The 20,691-nt window shown below is 41.5% G+C and overlaps 2 protein-coding genes across 14 annotated transcripts in view; one reads left to right on the top strand and one right to left on the bottom strand.

Annotated features, from left to right (window-relative positions):
* LOC118147206 (putative POM121-like protein 1) overlaps positions 1-14,692 on the top strand; it is a 34,560-nt gene extending 19,868 nt beyond the window's left edge. For 5 of the 10 annotated variants that reach the window (XR_013526332.1, XR_013526330.1, XR_013526329.1 and 2 more), the window contains 7 exons: positions 6,696-6,916; positions 8,480-8,654; positions 10,757-10,922; positions 11,196-11,355; positions 12,570-12,815; positions 13,413-13,521; positions 14,284-14,692. Coding sequence is in view for 5 of the 10 variants with exons in the window: in XM_078348788.1 (XP_078204914.1) it covers positions 6,696-6,916; positions 10,757-10,922; positions 11,196-11,335 (527 nt within the window). In the remaining 5 variants the exon portion in view is untranslated. The remainder of the gene's footprint in view (positions 1-6,695; positions 6,917-8,479; positions 8,655-10,756; positions 10,923-11,195; positions 11,356-12,569; positions 12,816-13,412; positions 13,522-14,283) is intronic. The other 5 variants (XM_078348788.1, XM_078348791.1, XM_078348792.1 and 2 more) reach the window with 2 other exon arrangements.
* A 1,055-nt stretch (positions 14,693-15,747) lies between these two features.
* Positions 15,748-20,691, bottom strand: part of EIF5B (eukaryotic translation initiation factor 5B) — a 59,302-nt gene continuing 54,358 nt past the window's right edge. For all 4 annotated transcript variants that reach the window (XM_017964094.3, XM_017964095.3, XM_002757416.7 and 1 more), the window contains exons 19-24: positions 20,389-20,520; positions 20,202-20,278; positions 19,904-20,068; positions 17,974-18,112; positions 16,571-16,732; positions 15,748-16,220 (exon numbers count right to left, since the gene is read on the bottom strand). In XM_017964094.3, the coding sequence (XP_017819583.2) occupies positions 16,113-16,220; positions 16,571-16,732; positions 17,974-18,112; positions 19,904-20,068; positions 20,202-20,278; positions 20,389-20,520 (783 nt within the window). In that variant the 3' untranslated portion in view covers positions 15,748-16,112. The remainder of the gene's footprint in view (positions 16,221-16,570; positions 16,733-17,973; positions 18,113-19,903; positions 20,069-20,201; positions 20,279-20,388; positions 20,521-20,691) is intronic.

Below are 20,691 nucleotides of genomic sequence, written 5' to 3'. Positions count from 1 at the left end.
AGCACCACATCACACCTACTCTAAAATTGACCACATAATTGGAAGTAAAGCACTGCTCAACAAATGCAAAACAACTGAAATCATAACAAACAGCCTCTCAGACCATAGTGCAATCAAGTTAGAACTCAGAATTCAGAAACAGACCCAGAACCGCACAGCTTCATGGAAACTGAACAACTGGCTCTTGAATGTTGACTGGGCAAACAACGAAATGAAGGCAGAAATAAAGAAGTTCTTCGAAACCAATGAGAACGAAGACACAACATGCCAGAACCTCTGGGACACATTTAAAGCAGTCTCTAGAGGAAAGTATATAGCAATAAGTGCCCATATGAGGAGAATGGAGAGATCCAAAATTGACACCCTATCGTCAAAATTGAAAGAGCTAGAGGAGCAAGATCAAAAAAACTCAAAACCCAGCAGAAGACAAGAAATAACTAAGATCAGAGCTGAGCTGAAGGAGATTGAGACACGAAAAACCCTTCAAAAAATCAATAAATCCAAGAGCTGGTTTTTTGAAAAGATCAACAAAATAGACAGACCACTAGCCAGATTGATTAAAAATAAAAGAGAGAACAACCAAATAGATGCAATAAAAAATGATAAAGGGGAAATCACCACAGATTCCACAGAAATTCAAACCATCATCAGAGAATATTACAAACAACTTTATGCGCATAAACTAGTAAACCTGGAAGAAATGGATAAATACCTGGATTCCTGTGTCCTCCCAAGCCTAAACCAGGAGGAAGCTGAAACTATGAATAGACCAATAACAAGGTCTGAAGTTGAGGCAGCAATTAAGAGCCTACCACACAAAAAAAGCCCAGGTCCAGACGGGTTCACAGCCGAATTCTACCAGACACACAAGGAAGAGCTGGTACCATTTCTTCTAAAACTATTTCAAACAATCCAAAAAGAGGGAATCCTTCCCAAATCATTTTATGAGACCAACATCATTCTGATACCAAAACCTGGCAGAGACCCAACAAGAAAAGAAAACTTCAGGCCAATATCCATGATGAACATAGATGCAAAAATCTTCAATAAAATATTGGCAAGCCGATTGCAACAGCAAATCAAAAAACTTATTCATTATGATCAAGTAGGATTCATCCCGGGGATGCAAGGCTGGTTCAACATACGCAAGTCTATCAACGTAATTCACCACATAAACAGAACCAAAAACAAAAACCACATGATTATCTCAATTGACGCAGAGAAGGCATTTGACAAAATTCAACAGCCCTTTATGCTAAAAACCCTCAATAAACTCGGTATCGATGGAACGTATCTCAAAGTAATAAAAGCTGTTTATGACAAACCAACAGCCAATATCATACTGAATGGGCAAACACAGGAAGCATTCCCTTTGAAATCTGGCACTAGACAAGGATGCCCTCTTTCACCACTCCTATTCAATATAGTACTGGAAGTTCTAGCCAGAGCAATCAGGCAAGAAAAAGAAATAAAGGGTATTCAAATAGGAAAGGTGGAAGCCAAATTGTCTCTATTTGCAGACGACATGATAGTATACCTAGAAGACCCCATCGCCTCAGCCCAAAAACTCCTGAAACTGATAAGCAACTTCAGCAAAGTCTCAGGTTATAAAATCAATGTGCAAAAATCACAAGCATTCGTCTACACCAATAACAGACTTAAAGAAAGCCAAATCAAGAGTGAACTGCCATTCGCAATTGCTACAAAAAGAATAAAATACCTTGGAATACAACTCACAAGGAACGTAAGAGACCTCTTCAAGGAGAACTACAAACCACTGCTCAACAAAATCAGAGAGGACACAAACAGATGGAGAAACATTCCATGTTCGTGGTTAGGAAGAATTAATATCGTGAAAATGGCTATACTGCCCAAAGTAATTTACAGAATCAACGCTATCCCCATCAAGCTACCATTGACTTTCTTCACAGAACTGGAAAAAACCACCATGAACTTCATATGGAACCAAAAGAGAGCCCGCATAGCCAAGTCAATTCTAAGCAAAAGAACACAGCGGGGGGCATCACACTACCGGATTTAAAACTATACTACAAGGCTACAGTAATCAAAACAGCATGGTACTGGTACCAAAACAGAGATATAGACCAATGGAACAAAACAGAGGCACCGGAGGCAACACAACATACATACAACTATACAATCTTTGATAAACCTGACAAAAACAAGCAATGGGGAAAGGATTCCATGTTTAACAAATGGTGTTGGGAAAACTGGCTAGCCATGTGCAGAAAGCAGAAACTGGACCCCTTCCTGACACCTTACACTAAAATTAACTCCAGATGGATTAAAGACTTAAGCATAAGACCTGGCACCATAAAAACCCTGGAAGAAAATCTAGGCAAAACTATCCAGGACATAGGAGTAGGCAAGGACTTCATGAACAAAACACCAAAAGCATTGGCAACAAAAGCCAAAATAGACAAATGGGACCTAATGAAACTCCACAGCTTCTGCACGGCAAAAGAAACAGTCACTAGAGTGGATCGGCAACCAACAGAATGGGAAAAAATTTTCGCAGTCTACCCATCTGACAAAGGGCTGATATCCAGAATTTACAAAGAACTCAAACAGATTTACAGGAAAAAAACAAACAAGCCCATTCAAAAGTGGGCAAAGGATATGAACAGATACTTTACGAAAGAAGACATATATGAGGCCAACAATCATATGAAAAAATGCTCATCGTCACTGATCATCAGAGAGATGCAAATCAAAACCACATTGAGATACCATCTGACGCCAGTTAGAATGGCGATCATTAAAAAATCTGGAGACAACAGATGCTGGAGAGGATGTGGAGAAAAAGGAACACTTTTACACTGTTGGTGGGAGTGTAAATTAGTTCAACCATTGTGGAAGACAGTGTGGCGATTCCTCAAGGCCTTAGAAATAGAAATTCCATTTGACCCAGCAATCCCATTACTGGGTATATATCCAAAAGACTATAAATCGTTCTACTATAAGGACACATGTACACGAATGTTCATTGCAGCACTGTTTACAATAGCAAAGACCTGGAATCAACCCAAATGCCCATTGATAATAGACTGGATTGGAAAAATGTGGCACATATACACCATGGAATATTATGCAGCAATCAGAAATGATGAGTTTGTGTCGTTTGTAGGGACATGGATGAATCTGGAGAACATCATCCTCAGCAAACTGACACAAGAACAGAAAATGAAACACCGCATATTCTCACTCATAGGTGGGTGATGAAAAATGAGAACACATGGACACAGAAAGGGGAGTACTAAACACTGGGGTCTATTGGGGGGAAAAGGGGAGGGCCAGTGGGAGGGGGAGGTGGGGAGGGACAGCCTGGGGAGAAATGCCAAATGTGGGTGAAGGGGAGAAGAAAAGCAAAGCACACTGTCATGTGTGTACCTACGCAACTGTCTTGCATGCTCTGCTCATGTACCCCAAAACCTATAATCCAATAAAAAATTAAAAAAAAAAAGCTGTTTATCTTTGTTAAAGACTAGTAATTTCTCAAAGATATTTGGTGATAAACATACAGTACCTACTTATATCTTGTGGAACATACTTTGGGGAAACTTGCTTCTCTAACCCATAACCAGGAGAATTTTGGTGGTAACTTGCCCCATCTCCAACCTCTTTAGCCCCTTGTACCCATAAATGTTTATTGACCACATATGTGCTGTGCACAGTAATAATTAGAATAGCTACCTAGGAAGAGAAAACACAACAGTAAGTTTTTGCTTTACTCCACAGAATAATAACTATGTCTTACACTAACAGTTAAGTTACCTAATGTGATCTGGTTACCTAATGAAAGAAAGCATTGATCCCAACAACTGTTACAGTATAAAGAGCGATTTCTCCTTTTTCTTTGGATCTTTGCAGGGCTTTTCACCCATGCATGTGCTCTTCAGTGAAGGGCCCTCTGCACCTCATTCAGCCTCTGCTGGGTTTGTGCATCCAGTGTATGGATTCCTTCTCTGTCCCATTTTCAGAGAACCACCATGAGCACAAGAAATGGTGTTTCATGAAATCTGCACTAATACAGGAGCCACGTACCCAAGTGAAGTTAGTACAGTTTAGAGTTAAAGTTAAATAAAACTACCAGTTCAGTTTCCCACTTGCCCTGGCTACATTTCAGGTGCTCAGAGCAGAAAGTTCAGTTGAACAGCGCTCCTGTAGATGGTGAAAACTTTATTCTTTGAAGTTTACTCCTCTGTGTCTGTATTGGATAGCCAAGTTCTGGATGCTAAGGAGGGGACATTATTGGCCACTTTTAACCTAGTCTTTGAGATTTAGTTCTAAAAGAGCATATTTTCTTCACCTTTTTTTTTTAATAGGTGGCTGCACTGTTTGGGCCTGGAGCCCCCTTAACTTTTTCCATAGAGTTTCCATCTTTACCTGAGAAATACCTGCTTAATTGAGGCATTTAGTTAAAACTGGCAGCTCTCTTCAAGTTTTTGATCCTATCTCCAAGCTTAATTTTCACACCCCAACTCAAAAGTAATAGGAGTTGGAGGTAGACCACACCCCCTGCCTCCCTCCCCCACCTCCAGTTCAGGTCATTTCATTCCTCTAGATGAGCTTGCATAGAGAAGAGCTGTGATTATTTCCTAGAGGGACATTCCACTTAGATTAGATTGATTATGTTTAACTTGGCAATGTTTAATATAGCCTTTCCTTTACACCTGTACTGCATAATAATTTTGTTCTAATATACTAAAGATACTCTAAAAAACTATGGGTTTCTCCCCACGCCCATCCACCCCAACACCTGCACACACGAACACAGTCCATAACGATGATTGTCTCTTGCTAATCTTGCAAGTTCCTGAGAACAGATTGGCTCCCCAGAACTGTAAGGGAAAGATCATGGTCAGATTATGGGAGTGGGAATTGAGGCAATAATGGGAAAGAAAAAAGAGAGACAGAAAGTCTTCCCTAATGCTAAGAAGTCTTATGACAAAACAGATATACAAAAAGGGAGGCAGAAAGCCTTTCCTAAAAGCAAATAGCTGTGCAAAGTGTCTGTCTACCTTTGACCAACCAAGTACGTGATTTGTCGGTTCCCTTGTGTTTCTCCTCCCCATTTTGGAAAACACTTAGGTTTCACGTAAAATAGTTATGTTTTGCTGAATGGTACTTCTCTGGAAGATTTTGTTTGTTTGTTAACTCAGGGTCTTTGGTATTTACTTGGCCTTTGTTCTGGCTTGGATTTAAAAATGGCGCAAATGTGAACCAGCACCCTTAACACCTTTTCATCTCACTTCCATTAAGGAATAAAGTATGGGTTTAAACTTGTGTGACACACATTGACGACTTCGTAACCTTGTGTTATACACTGGTTCCAGAGATTTTCCTGGCAGAACTTGGACTAGATAGTTGTTCTGCTACTGAAGACCTCTAAGAAGGATAGGAGTTAGAAATAACAATAACAATGAACAGAAGTTAGCAGACTTCACTCTGAGTTCTCTTTTTTAAAGACAGGGTCTTGCTCTGTCACCCAGGCTGGAATGAAATGGCAGGTTCATAGCTCACTGCAGCCTCGAACTCTTGGGCTCAAGGGAGCCTTCTGACTCAGCCGGCCATGTAGCTGGGACTACAGGAGTGTACCACCACACCCGGCTAATTCTTTTTTCTTTTTTATAGGACAGGGTCTCCCTTAGTTTCCCAGGCTGTCTTCAAACTCAGACTGCTGGTCTCCAGCAGTCATCCTGCCTTGGCCTCCCAGAGTATTGGGATTGCAGGTGTGACCACTGCACCCAGCCTGAGTTCTCTTTTGACAATTTCTTACAGAAGAACAGAAACACAACACTGTCTTTTCCTCATTGATGCAAAATTTTTACTTGATGGTGTGGAACCATATTAATAAGCATTATAGTTTCCTTAGGTTACTCCAAACCTCTTTCCCAGATTTGTATACCTTTGTAAAGCATTTAGGGCAAATTAAAGAAACCCAAGTCTCCAACTTAAAGCAACAGAGTTTATCAGTATCCTTCTGGTGGGGCTCAAACCTTACCTCTTGCAGAATAGGACACAGGGACTGCTACCTGCTGGCCCAGCTGTAGGAGGGTTAATATCTCCTCAGAGAGAACCACCAGTTGGTTTGCTTAGGATCCTTCATCCTCAGGTCAGTGGTACTACTTTTGTTCAGGATGATAGCATGTAATATTGTTGGATTTGGGCCCATTTTTTGAATTCTTGTTCTGTTTTTCACTGAAAAAATGCAGCTGAAACCATTGTGAAATTTGATGATGACCGAAATCATGATAGAGTCCCTTACATTCTGTGAGTCAGCTAGTGTATCTGTAAGTCACACTCTAGACTTGTTTAAATGATGGTTGATTTCTTAGTTGATTTTGTAAATAAGATAGATATTTTGATATTATTCACTAATAAGGAAAGTGACATTTTTGATAACTTGAGTTACACATATTTTAAAAGTCTCTGGTTCATCTATATGTGGAGTCTAAATTGAGGAGTAGATTCTAGAAATACTCCTATTAGCATGATTTTGCACCAAAAAAATTCTTCAGCCTATGGATGCTTCCGTTATGTCACCTAAAGACTTTAGAAATTATTTTAAATTAGTTGTTTTGTGTGTAAATGGTGGGTATTTTGTATTAATACCGTTGTTATTAGTAGCTTATTCTGCATACTTAAAGAACTACATATATTCCCTTTCCTAGGAGTTGAACATTCAATGGAATCTAAGTTGGCATCTTTAGGAATTAAAACGTATGGAGACTTGCAGTATATGACCATGGCAAAACTCCAGAAAGAATTTGGTCCCAAAACAGGTCAGATGCTTTATAGATTCTGCCGTGGCTTGGATGATAGACCAGTTCAAACTGAGAAGGAGAGAAAATCTGTTTCAGCTGAGATCAACTATGGAATCCGGTTTACTCAGGTACTGATCATTGAACAGATTTTACCATCTGTTGTTCTTTATATTTTTACACAGTCCTACCTCTCTAATGAAACCATAAGACTCTTGATGCTTGAAATTAAGTCTTAAAACTGTGTATTCCCAGAGCCTCAGAAGGTGTTTTAAGGCAGTGTGTGGTAAGATACAGCCTAAGATAGGATTGAGACTGAGGAAACCTAGCTTTTGGGGAAATATACTAAAAGATTATGCTTTGGGGGCCTGTTTTTAGAGAACTCAAGATTAGAATTATTCTCATTTCCAGTGAAAAAAATGAGAAAAATATTTTTAATGTTGAAATGCTTTTTAAGCTGTAGTTAAAATTAAGTTTCAGTGAACCCCTCATTTTGCATGCTTTTGGAAAGCTGCAGCACAGATGGCTGAGTCGTTTCCATTTTCCTTCAGATTATGGATTTGGAAGTGTCTTGAATTTGTATGTACAAATGACACCATATCATAAGGATTTGAAATGTGATGAGTTAATTATACTCTCGTTCCTACACTGTGGACCTCAGGAGTTTGTTTCCTTGGGCATGGAGATAGAGAATGGTTGGGGTATAAGCACAGTGTTGGAACACATATTTTATTAGCATAGCTTATTACCATAATTACAAAATAATTTCAATAAGTCATTGATGGCATAGAAAAGAAAGGAAAAATATCTTTTAAAGTACTCATTACTTTTACTTTGTTAAGAAGGTGGGTATTTTTATTTAATAGTTGACGGTATTCCAAACATTTTCCTCTCCTCCTCCTCCTCCTCCTCCTCCTCCTCCTCCTCCTCCTCCTCCTCCTCCTCCTCCTCCTCCTCCTCCTCCTCCTCTTCCTTCTTCTTCTTCCTCTTCCTCTTCCTCTTCCTCTTCATCTTCTTTCTTTTTGATGGAGTCTCCCTCTGTCGCCCAGTCTGGAGTGTGGTGGTGCAAAATCAGCTCATTGCAACCTCTGTCTGCTGGGTTCCAGCAATTCTTCTACCTCTTGAGTAGCTGGAATTACAGGTGCCTCCCACCATGCCCAGCTAGTTTTTGCATTTTTAGTAGAAACAGGGTTTCAAACTGCAGATCTCAAGCAATTTGCCTGCCTCAGCCTCTCAAAGTGCTGGGATTACAGGCTTGAGCCACCATGCCTAGTCACTTTATTTTTTTTTTGAGATGGAGTTTCACTCTGTCACCAGGCTGGAGTACAGTGGCACTGTCTCAGCTCACTGCAACCTCCCCCTCCTGGATTCCAGTGATTCTCCTGCCTCAGCCTCCAGAGCAGCTGGGACTACAGGTGTGCCCCATCACATCCAGGTAATTTTAATATTTTTGTAGAGATGGGGTTTCACCATGTTGGTCAGAATGGTCTCGATCTCCTGACCACCTTGGCCTCCCAAAGTGCTGGAATTACAGGCGTGAGCCACTGTGGCCAGCCCACGTTTCTTTTTAATAGATGCTGAGCATGATAGTGAGTGACCAACATGTTTAATACTCAAAGTTAAAATACTTACAAACAATTATTAGGTACATAGGAAAGTGGAATGGAAGTTTCTTCATGTTTGCCTTTCTATAGCCAAAAGAGGCAGAGAAGCTTTTCTTCTGAGTCTTTCAGAAGAAATTCAAAGAAGACTAGAAGCCACTGGCATGAAGGGTACATGTCTAACTCTCAAAATCATGGTACGAAAGCCTGGGGCTCCTGTAGAAACTGCAAAATTTGGAGGCCATGGAATTTGTGATAACATTGCCAGGTAAGCTCATCTCAAAAATGATATTGGTAATTATATTTCAGTACAGGTTGTTATAAGTAATAGAAAATGAAGAAAACCAAGGAGGAGTTTGAATAAAGAGCTGTAAACCCATGTTACCTGGCGTTCTGGAGAAGCAGGCATCAGTCCAAGGCATTCAACTTAGGTTAATGCACTTGGTTTCAGCCAGGTCTACCCCCATGGAGGTTGGTTTGACAGCATTCCTGACCTTGGCAGCCCTTGCTTGGGGTCTTCAGGCTGTTAACTTTACTGCATGGACAGAAAGGGCAAGGCTGCAGACCAAAGGGACTGCTATAGTTTTTGGACTTGGTGAAACTTTATTCCTTAGGGAAATTTCAGTGTAGTTCTTAAAAACAATGATTCAGGCCAGGTACGGTGGCTCATGCCTGTAATCCCAGCACTTTGGGAGGCCAAGGCGGGTGGACCACTTGAAGCCAGCAGTTCAAAATCAGCCTAGACAACATGGCGAAACCCCATCTCCAGTAAAAATATAGAAGTTAGATGAACATGGTGGTGTTTGGCTGTAGTCCCAGGTACTCGGGAGGCTGAGGTAGGAGAATTGATTGAACCTGGGAGGCAGAGGTTGCAGTGAGCCGACATCACGCCAGTTCACTTCAGCCTGGGTGACAGAGCAAGATTCTGTCTGAAAATAACAATGATGATACACAAAGACAGACTATAGTAGCTATAAAAATGATGGTGAAGGAGAGCAACTTCATTTACTTAGGTGTATAGACTTAATTGGTGAAAAGATGAATGAATCACTGTAATGTCTGAAAACTGGCAAAAGCACTTAAAAACCCTACTTTTTTTTTTTTTTTTTTTTTTGAGATGGAGTCAGGCTCTGTCGCCAAGGCTGGAGGGCAGTGGTGTGATCTCAGTTCACTGCAAACCTCTGTCTCCTGTATTCAAGCAATCCTCCTATCTCAGCCTTCCAGGTAGCTGGGGCTACAGGTGTATGCCGGCACACTCAGCTAATTTTTTTTTTGTATTTTCAGTAGAGATGGGGTTTCACTATGTTGATAAGGCTGGTCTTGAACTCCTGACTTCAAATGATCCATCCACCTCAGCCTCCCACAGTGTTGGAATTACAGGCATGAGCCACAGTGTCCTCTGAAACCTTGATTTTTTATGTCAAGGCCAGCCTCCTGGGTTCAAACAGTTCTCCTGCCTCAGCTTCCCAGGTAGCTGGGATTATAGGTGCCCACCACCACACCCACCTAATTTTTTTATTTTTAGTAGAGACAGGGTTTCATCATGTTGGCCAGGCTGGTCTCGAACTTCCTGACCTCAGGTGATGCACATGCCTTGGCCTCCCAATGTGCTGGGATTACAGGTGAGAGCCACTGTAACTGGCCCCCATCCCCACTGAAAATACAAAAATTAGCCAGGTGTGGTGGTGCATGCCTGTAGTCCCAGCTACTCGGGAGGCTGAGGCATAAGAATCACTTGAACCCGAGAGGCAGAGGTTGCATGAGTCACTCCAGCCTGGGTGAAACAGAGAGCCTATCCCAAAATAAAAAATCTTTAGAGCTTTAGTTTTATGTGTGCATGTGTAAGTAAGGGTTGTTTTGGCTTGATGTGGGCTTTGTGGAAGTATGAGTCGCTAAGCCAGCCATAAGTGAAATTTCTACCTGAAATACTGTTACAATGGCACTTTATGGAGGGATCTGTGGTGTATGTACTGTTCTTCACTCCCACTGATATTTTTTGAGAAGTATTTCATTTTAAAAAGATAAAAATAGTGAAGTTTCCAAGTAGATTGTCCTAATATTTTTTTTATTCTAATTTAAAACTTCAGTTGACTAGAACATCAGTGGAATACTGTATTCCACTTGTTTGGATTTTCTGATTTTAAAGCCCTTTTGGTGTATTTTGGGAGAACTGGATACTTTCAAGATTGAGATGAAAATCTAGAAATTGTTTTTTTAATAAGTCATATATAAGACTGAATACTTTGATTTACCTTTATTCTATAAACAGGATCTAGGAGATAGTGAAAAGGATTTGCTGAGGATTTTGCTTTGTTGAATTCATATTTTCACTTTAGTTTTCCTAGAAGCACTCTTTTTTCTGGGTTCTAGGTTGGGATTCACGTTAATCAGTTGGTTCCAGCTGATCCGAACACTTCCACATGTCCCAGTCGCCCATCGATTCAGTCAAGCCACTTTCCTCGTGGGTCACACTCTGTCCGTGATATCTTCCAAGTTCAGAAAGCTATGAAATCCACAGAAGAGGAGCACAAAGAAGGTTGGTGGTCATCAGTGTGGTTCTTGTTTAAGTGCTGCTTATGTCCTTGGAAAAGGTGGAAGTTGGTTTTAAAATTGACACAGCTTTATGTGATTTAAAAAATACTTATATTCTTCATTATGATGAATCAATAATAAAGTTATTTTATTTGCAATAGACAGAGGAAATCAGGGATTAAAGGCCCTGCCCGGTGATCTGAAGGGGGTATTTTCTGTATTTTCACTTTGTTGTATTTCTGGCTGCTGTGGATCTGGAAATACCACCTGCTTCTAGAACTTGCACTTTCTTGCCACATTTTCCTGCACATCTGCCGACCAGTATCAGTCCTGATACTAACAAGACTGAGTCTTCAGGGAAATGGAATGGTCTGCATTCTCCTGTCAGTGTGCAGTCAAGACTTAACCTTAGTATAGAGGTCCCGTCACCTTCCCAGGTACACTTTTATGGTCCTAAATATAAGTACAAAAGTCATTTACAAATGAAAATGGTATTTTTATTTCTTCATCCTAAGAAAGGGAGAAAGGGCCACTTGTTAGGATAAGTTATGATGTTGATTCTAAGTAAGCAATAATTGGATTGAGTGAAAGTGCTTTTGCAAAGATTTGCAGCTCTTGCAAGGTATAAAGCATGGTTGAAAGGCAGGCCTCCTGGGAACTGCCATTGTCTGTGACAGTGGTCATTGTGTAGACTTACTGTATTCAGCAAGGCAGCTTTAGTGATTAGTGGGGAAGTAGAGGCCTTACTTCAAAGCTTTTTTTTTTTGCAGTATTTGCAAACAGGTTTCTGGGATGGAATTTAATTCAGCTTGTATGGGCTGTACATGTGTACTGCTGGCATGGCTGTACTGCTGGCGTGGTAGCACCTTAAGCCATATTGGGAAGTTTATTTGTGCCCCTGCTGCCCCTCCATGGAAGGAGGTCGAAGGAGATGTTAAATACTGGCTGTAAACCTAGGGGATGGGGCAATTCTGATATGCATGTTGTATTGGTTTCCAGCTGCTGGTGACAGATACCCCCAGTTGTTCCTGGCAAGATAAGATTGGCCTACCCAGCTGATGGGATTGCATGTTTCCAAAGGGCCAAACGTGCATGGACAGCTGGAGGGAGGTCCTGGCCAACGGATAGTGGATTCTGTACTGCAAGTTGAGAAAAGTCAGCTTCTAGAACCCTTTCTTCTAGCGTGCCATTCTCAGAGTACAATTATTTGTATTTTGGGGAGGGGGTCTCTCATCTGAAAAGTGAACTTTTGACCCAGGATTGTTACCTGTCCAGACTTTTAACATGTGCCTCAGGCCTTCCCCCCTCCTCAGGATGGGATTTGGTTTGAGCTTCAACAAGGCTATTCATTTCTGTTGGCTCCAATTGCAGGTCATTCCCTGAGTATATTCGGCCGTACCTGGTCACGTGGTAGTGGCCGGTAGTGTATACACTTCTCTCCAGACTATGCATATTACTTCAGGCTTCAGTGACAAAAGGCCAAGACATTCCAAAAATGTGCTTATTTGGAAGTGCCTTTTGTAGCTTGATGGTCTGTACCTTACATTGGTTATCCAGTGTTCAAATTGAAATTTAAAGTGGCATGTCAACTCCCCAACACCTCATCTCTGAGCATGCTTTAACTTCAGACTCTGTGTTCGGCATTTTATAGCTGGATCAGTCTGTTCTAGAAGCACTTCCACCTGATCTCCCACCTGATCTCTGGGAACAAGTAGAGCAAGTCTGTGCTGTTCAGCAAGCAGAATCACGTGGTGACAAAAAGAAACAACCAGTAAATGGCTGTAATTCAGGAATTTTGCCACAACCGGTTGGGACAGTCTTGTTGCAAATACCAGAACCTCAAAAATCGAACAGTGACACAGGAATAAATGGAACAGCCCTTACAGCATTTTCACAGGTAAGTTAAATAGGGGGATCCTCTGCTGTAGTTTCAATAGTCTCACCCGCTGCTCCAGTTCAGGCCCTGTGTCACTTGCCTTTCTCCTCTGTATCTTACACCTCTTCTGCTGGGGAGAGGAGGGGAGGGTGGGCTTGTCTCCATCTCCTGCATCTGCAGCTTCCTGCTGAAGCAGCAGAGGGAAGACATTGGGGAAGGCATGGTAAGACTGAAACACATGGATCTGGCCCAAACATATCAGTGGCCACACTTGCATACAACACAGTGGAGATGTATAATCCTACACGGGGGACAGTAACAGCCTGAGTTCCTGTTTTAATGTTTTGCTTCCCATTTTCTACTAGTGCATTTTACCCTGGTGGTTCTGCTGTTGTAGTGGGTTTTCTTAAGTTAGTATTCTTAATTCCTTATTTTTGCTCTAACCATTTTGAAGATTTAACCAGCTTTGATAATTGGGGACCTGTTAAGAATTCGTAAAGGTCAGAAAAGTATTATTTGAAAAGAAAATCTATTTTGTGAAAAACATAAACCAGTTACCATCTAGAATTAGCTCAGGTTTGACTCTGACCTTGTCTTTTCCACTGGGTGGACCCTGAGGTATTTGCTGCCCTTCCTGCTGAACTTCAAAGGGAGCTGAAAGCAGCATATGATCAAAGACAAAGGCAGAGCGAGAACAGCACTCGCCAGCAGTCAGCCAGCACATCTGGTGAGCCTTGGAAGCGGCATGTAACAAAAATGAAAATAAAGAGTAATGGAGTCACTCTGGTGTGTAATTACTGGCAGTGTATAATGTTCAAGGTCTTTCTTACATGTGATTAAAATAGCATAGGAGGTGGGCTAGGTACAGTGGCTCACATGTCGGGAGGCTGTGGTGGGTAGATCATTTGAGACCAGACTGGCCAAAATGGCATAATCCAATCTCTACTAAAAATACAAAAAATAAATAATATGGGCGTGGTGGCATGTGTGGTCCCAGTTGGGAGGTGGGGGCTGCAGTGAGCCATGGTTGCACTACCGCATTCTAGCCTGGTTGATAGAGACCTTGTCTCAAAAAAAGAAAATGGTTTCTTGGGTGTTTTGGAATTTTGTTTTTTTTTTGGAGACAAGAGTCTCACTCTGTCACCAGGCTGGAGTGGCTCACTGCAGCCTCTGCCTCCTGGGTTCCAGCAATTCTCCTGCCTCAACCTTCTGGGTAGCTGGGATTACAGGCGTGTCACCATGCCCAGCTCATTTCTGTATTTTTTTGTAGAGATGGGATTTCACTATGTTGACCAGGTTGGTCTTGAACTTCCAACCTCAGCTTATCTGCCCGCCTTGGCCTCCCAAATTGTTGGGATTACAGGCATGAGCCACTGCACCCGGCCAGGATTTTTTTGTTTGTTTGTTGGCCAAAGTCAATTTTTATATGTAAAAAGGAATAGTCTTTAAGGACCTTTCCTAATGATGTTTCTTTTCTCCCCACCTTTAGGTTGATGCAGCAATCGGTGGAATCGGTTTGGAATATGGCATTTGACTTTATTCTTGACAATGTTCAGGTGGTTTTACAACAGACTTATGGAAGCACATTAAAAGTTACATAAATATACCCAGAGAGCCTGATGCTCTCCGATAGCTGTGCCATAAGTGCTTGTGAGGTATTTGCAAAGTGCATGATAGTAATGCTCGGAGTTTTTATAATTTTAAATTTCTTTTAAAGCAACTGTTTTGTATATTTCTTTTCAAAAAGTGCCAAATTTGTCAGTATTGCATGTAAATAGTTGTGTTAATTCTTTTACTGTAGCATAGATTCTATTTACAAAATGTTTGTTTATAAAGTTTTATGGATTTTTACAGTGAAGTGTTTACAGTTGTTTAATAAAGAACTGTATGTATATTTTGTACAGGCTCCTTTTTGTGAATCCTTAAAAACTCAACTCTAGGAAGCAACTACTGTTTATTATCCTAAAAGGCTGAAAAACCTCCAGGCCAGACTGCTAAGCTCTGAAATTCCTGAGAGGTCTCAGACCGGGATTCTACTTGTTCCAAGAAAGGGTAAAGCTTCTAAACCATCTTATTCTTGTCTCCAAGCACGAACACAGGAGCATGTTAAGAAAATCTTTACTTCTTCCATGCGGAGAAATCTACATATTTTGAATTAGAAACACCCTCACACCCACTTGAAGATTTTTTCCTGGGAACATTATTGTCCCACAGATCAGAGGTGGTATTGTCTTTGCCTCTACTGGCCATTGAGAAACTTTGATGATAAAAAGGAACGGTATAGATTTTCAAGCGTATATAAAATATTTTTATGCTATATGTTTTGCCGTGACTTTAAAATAAAAATATAGTTTAAAAGTCTATGCTAGTGGGTATTTGGAACTTTTTCCTCAGACACCCCGCACTGACTTCAAAACAGCCACAAAACTAGCAACAGATTACTACGTGAATGAATCATTAAGGGTTGCCTGCTACAATTTAGAAGCACTAAGCCCAAATATCAGGAAATGTATGCATGGTGGAATTTTCTAGGACAAAACACACCGAGATTAATGTATAAAAATCTCTACTGTTACCAGGTGCTGGCATTCAAGGTAATGTGACCATTGTTGGTAAGATGATTCTTGTCCTAGGAGGACAACTTTTGGGAGAGAAGCTACACTAACATGGAAGCCTAATGGAGCTTACTGATCGATGTCTCTTCTTTATTGGTAGTTTGGTTTGGAATTGGGATGATTACAATGGACTCACGACGACACAAGCAGTAAAAAGCAGCCAGCTGTGCTTTTACACCATGGTTTCACATGAAGCAGATAAATATCAGAATACCTAATTTTCTATTTTATAAAAGCCCTAAAGGCATATGGCAGAAGACTGCTGGGAAGAATATGCATAAATAAAGAAGTATTTCTGACATCAGAAAAGTCCCAAGAATCACAAACTCTGCGGAAGCTTGGTTAATCAAATACTGCAGTACTGATTTAATCAGTATAAAATTGAAAGAGCTTTAGATCTGTAATAAAAATCCAAATTTGGGGAAGGGCAAACTTTAAAACAGCAGCCAAGTAGAGAAGGGTTGGGGAAAGGAGGGGTGAGTGAACAGGCACATTGGAACTGTGGGGACATGTAATTGACCACTGTCAAACCAGTGTAAGTTTCTTGGTTTCTCATGGAAAACATTTTATACACCTATTTTTCTTCCTTCCATATTTAAGTCCATTAGTGTCCAGATACATCTGTTCCATTTTTTGTCTTGTTTTGTTGGGATGTTACAACACAGTATTGCATTTTCTCCAGTTCCCGTTCCACGTGGAAAAATTAGATGATTTCAAATACTTTCTTCAGCTCCACAATAAGCTGCCAGTCACTCTTCTGCATTTCATCTCTGAACCAGTCTTTGAGTGCATCAATGGACTGCCGGCTGATCTGCAATGCCCGAGGCACCAACAGGGTAAACACAATGGAAAAAAGTACCAAAAACATCTGTGGCCCCAGATGCCTGCTGTCACTTTAATCAAGCTTAAGCAGAAATAAAAACAGGGCTTGCCTGCCTAGGGGACTAGAATTCCAAAATCACATCTGGTTGGCATGTCAGGCACAAGGGGACCTAAAAGTCCTAGCTGTTTCTCTGTTGGTGCTGCTTTCCTAATGGGGCAACTTCCTCATCAGCCAAGGCCCAGCTAGAGATCAAGCCCTAATGGGGGATCCAGCCCCATCAGATTCTACAATCAACCTGAAGCCCAAGGAGCTTCTGCCATATTTGCTGAAATACTTACCTTACTGACAAGAATGTCTGTAGCTTCAAAATGTCTTCCAAACATTTTGGGCGACTCACCAGGGATAGGTTCTATTTTTACACAGACTTCTTGTCCTTTTTTGGCAACATCCACTTGTTTATGATTTATTTCAATACTTGTTACTATTCCGATGTCAACAAACTGTAAAATAAGAACAAATTACAGGGGCATGCAGGAGAATTCATGCCCATCACAGGATCCATGACTGGATAGCTGAAGTAAGAACTGGAGCACAAGAGACTGTTTTCAAAGTCATGGCAGTGCGATCCTTCACTCATCACTTAATGTCTCACAGTGTAGCATTCTCATCTGGTAAATTAGGCTTGCACCACCACACAGTCTATTCCCTTTACATGTTGTAAGAGTGACAGGAGATAATGCGCTCTGCAAAACATTACAAGTGCCCTGTTGACCCAATGTCATTTTCTATTTTTGTTGTACTGTTTTATGTGACAGGTGTCCTAACAGGAGGGATCAACAGGGACAGAGGGTCTGAGTCAGGAACGAGCTTGAGGTGACTGGTGGGAATGAAGTCATATTGAGGACCTCATCCTGAAATTAAAGAATGATGGCCTGTGAGCAGATGACTGACGTGATCTCAGAGTTTTGGGGAAAAAACCTTGACTACCTTGTGGAGAAAAACATTCAAGAGACTAAGAGGGAAAACAGGGAGAGCTTTGGTTTAGGAGGCCAAAGCCACATAGAAAATAATTACCACAAATAAATGTCCTGGATTAGTCCACTGAAATGGTAGAGAAGCTATGACAACTTCTAAGTGCCATTGCCCATTACAGGAACCAGTTTGGGGCAGGGAAAGTACTAGGTGAGGCTGAAACATTTCACTGCACCAGAAAGAAAGAAGATGCTCCAGCGTGTTGTGTGTCAAGGATACAGGAACCAGTTTAAATCCTCTGACCACACTGGATAATCTGAGTATCAAAAGAATAAAGGTAATGAATTATAACACATCAAAAAAACCACTGAGTCTATGGGATAACTCGATAAAAAAGTCAGTGGGAAGAGAGGTTGTTTCTAAGAGATGGGGGGGATGGGTTACCCACAATTTTCTAACTGTCTATTTGACAGCTGACTTAAGCAAGGCTTGCCAATGGGTACTAGAACCACTGCGATAAAGGCTGTCAAGAAACAGGATGTCCATGAGGAACTCTAGGTACCAGACAGATTACGGAGTAATTACCAAGGGGCAAGTTTCTAATGGAGATGGTTGGCAGCGAGCACTTTCCCCAAGGAATCAGAGCATCGGCAGCAGTGATGCAGCCTGGGTCATGCAAGAGGCAGGCACCTGTATGGGTGTCTTTCCAATAATTCTAACCTGTGTCTAGTAGGGAAGGAGGGAAACGAAATGTGCAACTGAAACTTACATTTTTGCTTGGGACGCACATGGGTGTCCCCTGTTTCACCTGACCTGCTTCCACCGTCACCCCCATCACTATCGGATCTCGAGAATTAAAAATGTACTGAGGGAGTATTTTCATCTTGCAGGGAAATACTGCTATGTGCCTGAAAGAAAAAAGAATTTTTAAGCTTACAGAATCACCTAAACATGGAAAGAAAAAGTGCAGCTGAACATGAAGCTTCTGTCTTTAGAGGAAAGCAGCTTTCCTCAGCGGCCACAGGAGAGGGGCAGGCAGGGTGCTGCAGCCCAGAGCTACCCCATACCCAAGGCACTTCTTCCTTTTCTTCTTAACTTCCTAGATGTCAGCCACACTCTAGGGCTTAGAACCTAGGCAGTACCTGGTGATAGGTCTTCGTTTGGCCTATGTGTAGGCTACTGGGTACCACATAGACATCAAACCATATTATCGCCCTCCTTTTCTCCACCATGTTCCCAAACCATTTGATCCACAAAGGCCACTACATAATTACCCTGCTTATTGAGCACATGCTTAAAGTGCTTTAAAAGTTTCCAGCAGTCTTCCTAATCAAGTAGAATCTTCTTGAGGTTTCATGATCTAAAATGAGCATATACCAGTCTAAACCCTAATATTTACTAGTAAGCTCCACTTAAAAATGTATCCCAAACTCTGCCATCACTATCGTCAGTGTGGTGTGAATCACCTGAGCCTCTTGCTTGGACTATGGAAGCGTCCTGAGAGGCTTTCGTCACTGACTTCCTAACAACCCAAGGTCCACATAACAACCCAGTTAACCGTTCTGATTGTGAATCAACAGCCTTGGCAGTGGTTTCTTGCACAACTCAGAGAAGCTAAATGCTTCCCATGGCCTGTAAGGATCCTTGATAATATAGGTCCCGCCACCCTCTCTGACCTCATCTATCACTGTCCCCTCTGGTCACTCTGCCTTACACTGCCATTCTATCTGGACACTCACCACGTACCTGTGCAGCTTACTGTCTGAAGAGATGAGATGCCTTCCCCAACCACATCATTAATCACAGCCCCTCCTCTCTTTATCTAGGCCCTTCCCTGCTTTATTTGGTTTTTAGAACTTCTCATACATGTGTTGATTGTCTCACATAAGACCATGTCCCAGGCCAGGTGCAGGGGCTCAAACCTATAATCTCAGCACTCTGGGAGGCAAAGGCAGGAGGATCACTTGGGTTCAGGAGTTCAAGACCAGCCCGGCCAACATGGCAAAACCCCGTCTCCACCAAAAATACAAAAAATCAGCCAGGCATAATGGTGTGAGCCTATAGTCCCAACTACACGGGAGGTTGAGGCGGAGGATCACTTGAGCCCAGTAAGCAGAGACTGGGGTGAGCCATGATCACGCCATTGCACTACAGTCTGGGTGACAGAGCAAGACCCTGTCTTAATGGAAAAAAAAGAAAAAGAAAAAGAAATAAAAAGTGTCCTCTCACCTCTAGGAGGAGGGAGTCTGACCTGGTTCTCTGCTGATCCCTCCTCTACCACTACAGCAGTATATGCACTGTGAGTACTAGCAAAGTTTGGTACAGGAATGGATTTCTCTCCCACAGAATCTCTTACCTTATTTACCAGTTTTCCTCACTCAAATTTTATTACTTCTATGCAATCCCAGATAAAGAACCCATACAAGATAAAGTCCCCAAATTTAATTAACTACTAACCCGTTAAAGACACCCAAGTCTGCCAAGATCATTAAACTGAAAGGTCACAGACAAGACTTGTTTGCACACTGCTGGAATGTCCCCAGGATGCTGGGCTGGTTTGTAACACACCACTTCAGGATGCAGCCTCTGGTAGATGAGTAAATGCCATGCTCTTGCTGTTGACAGCCCTTTCTAGAATTCAGTAATTCTCAACCATGTTCATTCACAAAGACTTAAAGTAAATAAAAACAGTAACTTACTTATATTCTTCTTGTTTCTGTTTCTTGTAGTCTTGTCTATATTTTGTAAAGGCATCAAATAAGTGATAAATAATTTCTGCACTAAAAATTCTAACTCCTAAACTATCAGCCATTTCTTGGGCATCTCGTTCAATTCTCACGTCGAAGGCCAAAATTACTGCATACCTAAAAGGTTTAAACACATCAAAGACCCTTCAATCAAAACCAGAGTAAGTCACAGAGGACAGTTTTTTAAGATAGAACAGTTTTAAGACAGGTAGGTAACATGAAAGCCTTCATAGCAAGAGAAATTACTTACTGAGGGTCATGTTCCAACATCACCGAAGCCTTCATAACATCTTTTTTATGCACTGGGCCAATGTTGATTCCTGCATACTGCAAAAATGGGAGTTTCCAGGTTTATCTCTATGTATCAGGTAATGTGATGGCACCAAAAAACCACGACCAACCACCACCCACTTGTGGAGCTAGGTGTAATTACTTACGGGCACTTCTGATGTTTTCAGAAATTCAAGTAGAGCTTCCAAAGAACCCAGTGTAGATGCCTGGACATAGACTCCTTTTTCTTCTAACTTGATAGCATTTAGTGTCTGCTTTAATTCATGGATCAATTCATCCTTGAAAGGAAATCAGATTTGATAAGGCTGTCAACACACTTCTATCATCAGCAGTCTAAAAATTGTGTTTCTCTCTTTGGTTCAGTACTCATCTGCAAATATGAAACCAAGGCTTAGAGAGAGCAAGGCATAATAGAACCTGTGCTGGAATGGAGGAGATTCTGGGGGCCA

This window comes from Callithrix jacchus, chromosome 14 (genome assembly GCF_049354715.1).
Source record: "Callithrix jacchus isolate 240 chromosome 14, calJac240_pri, whole genome shotgun sequence".
Classification (NCBI taxonomy): Eukaryota; Metazoa; Chordata; class Mammalia; order Primates; family Cebidae; genus Callithrix; species Callithrix jacchus.
The sequence above is the reverse complement of the archived record's forward strand: the minus strand, read 5'-3'. Positions and strand labels throughout refer to the sequence as shown.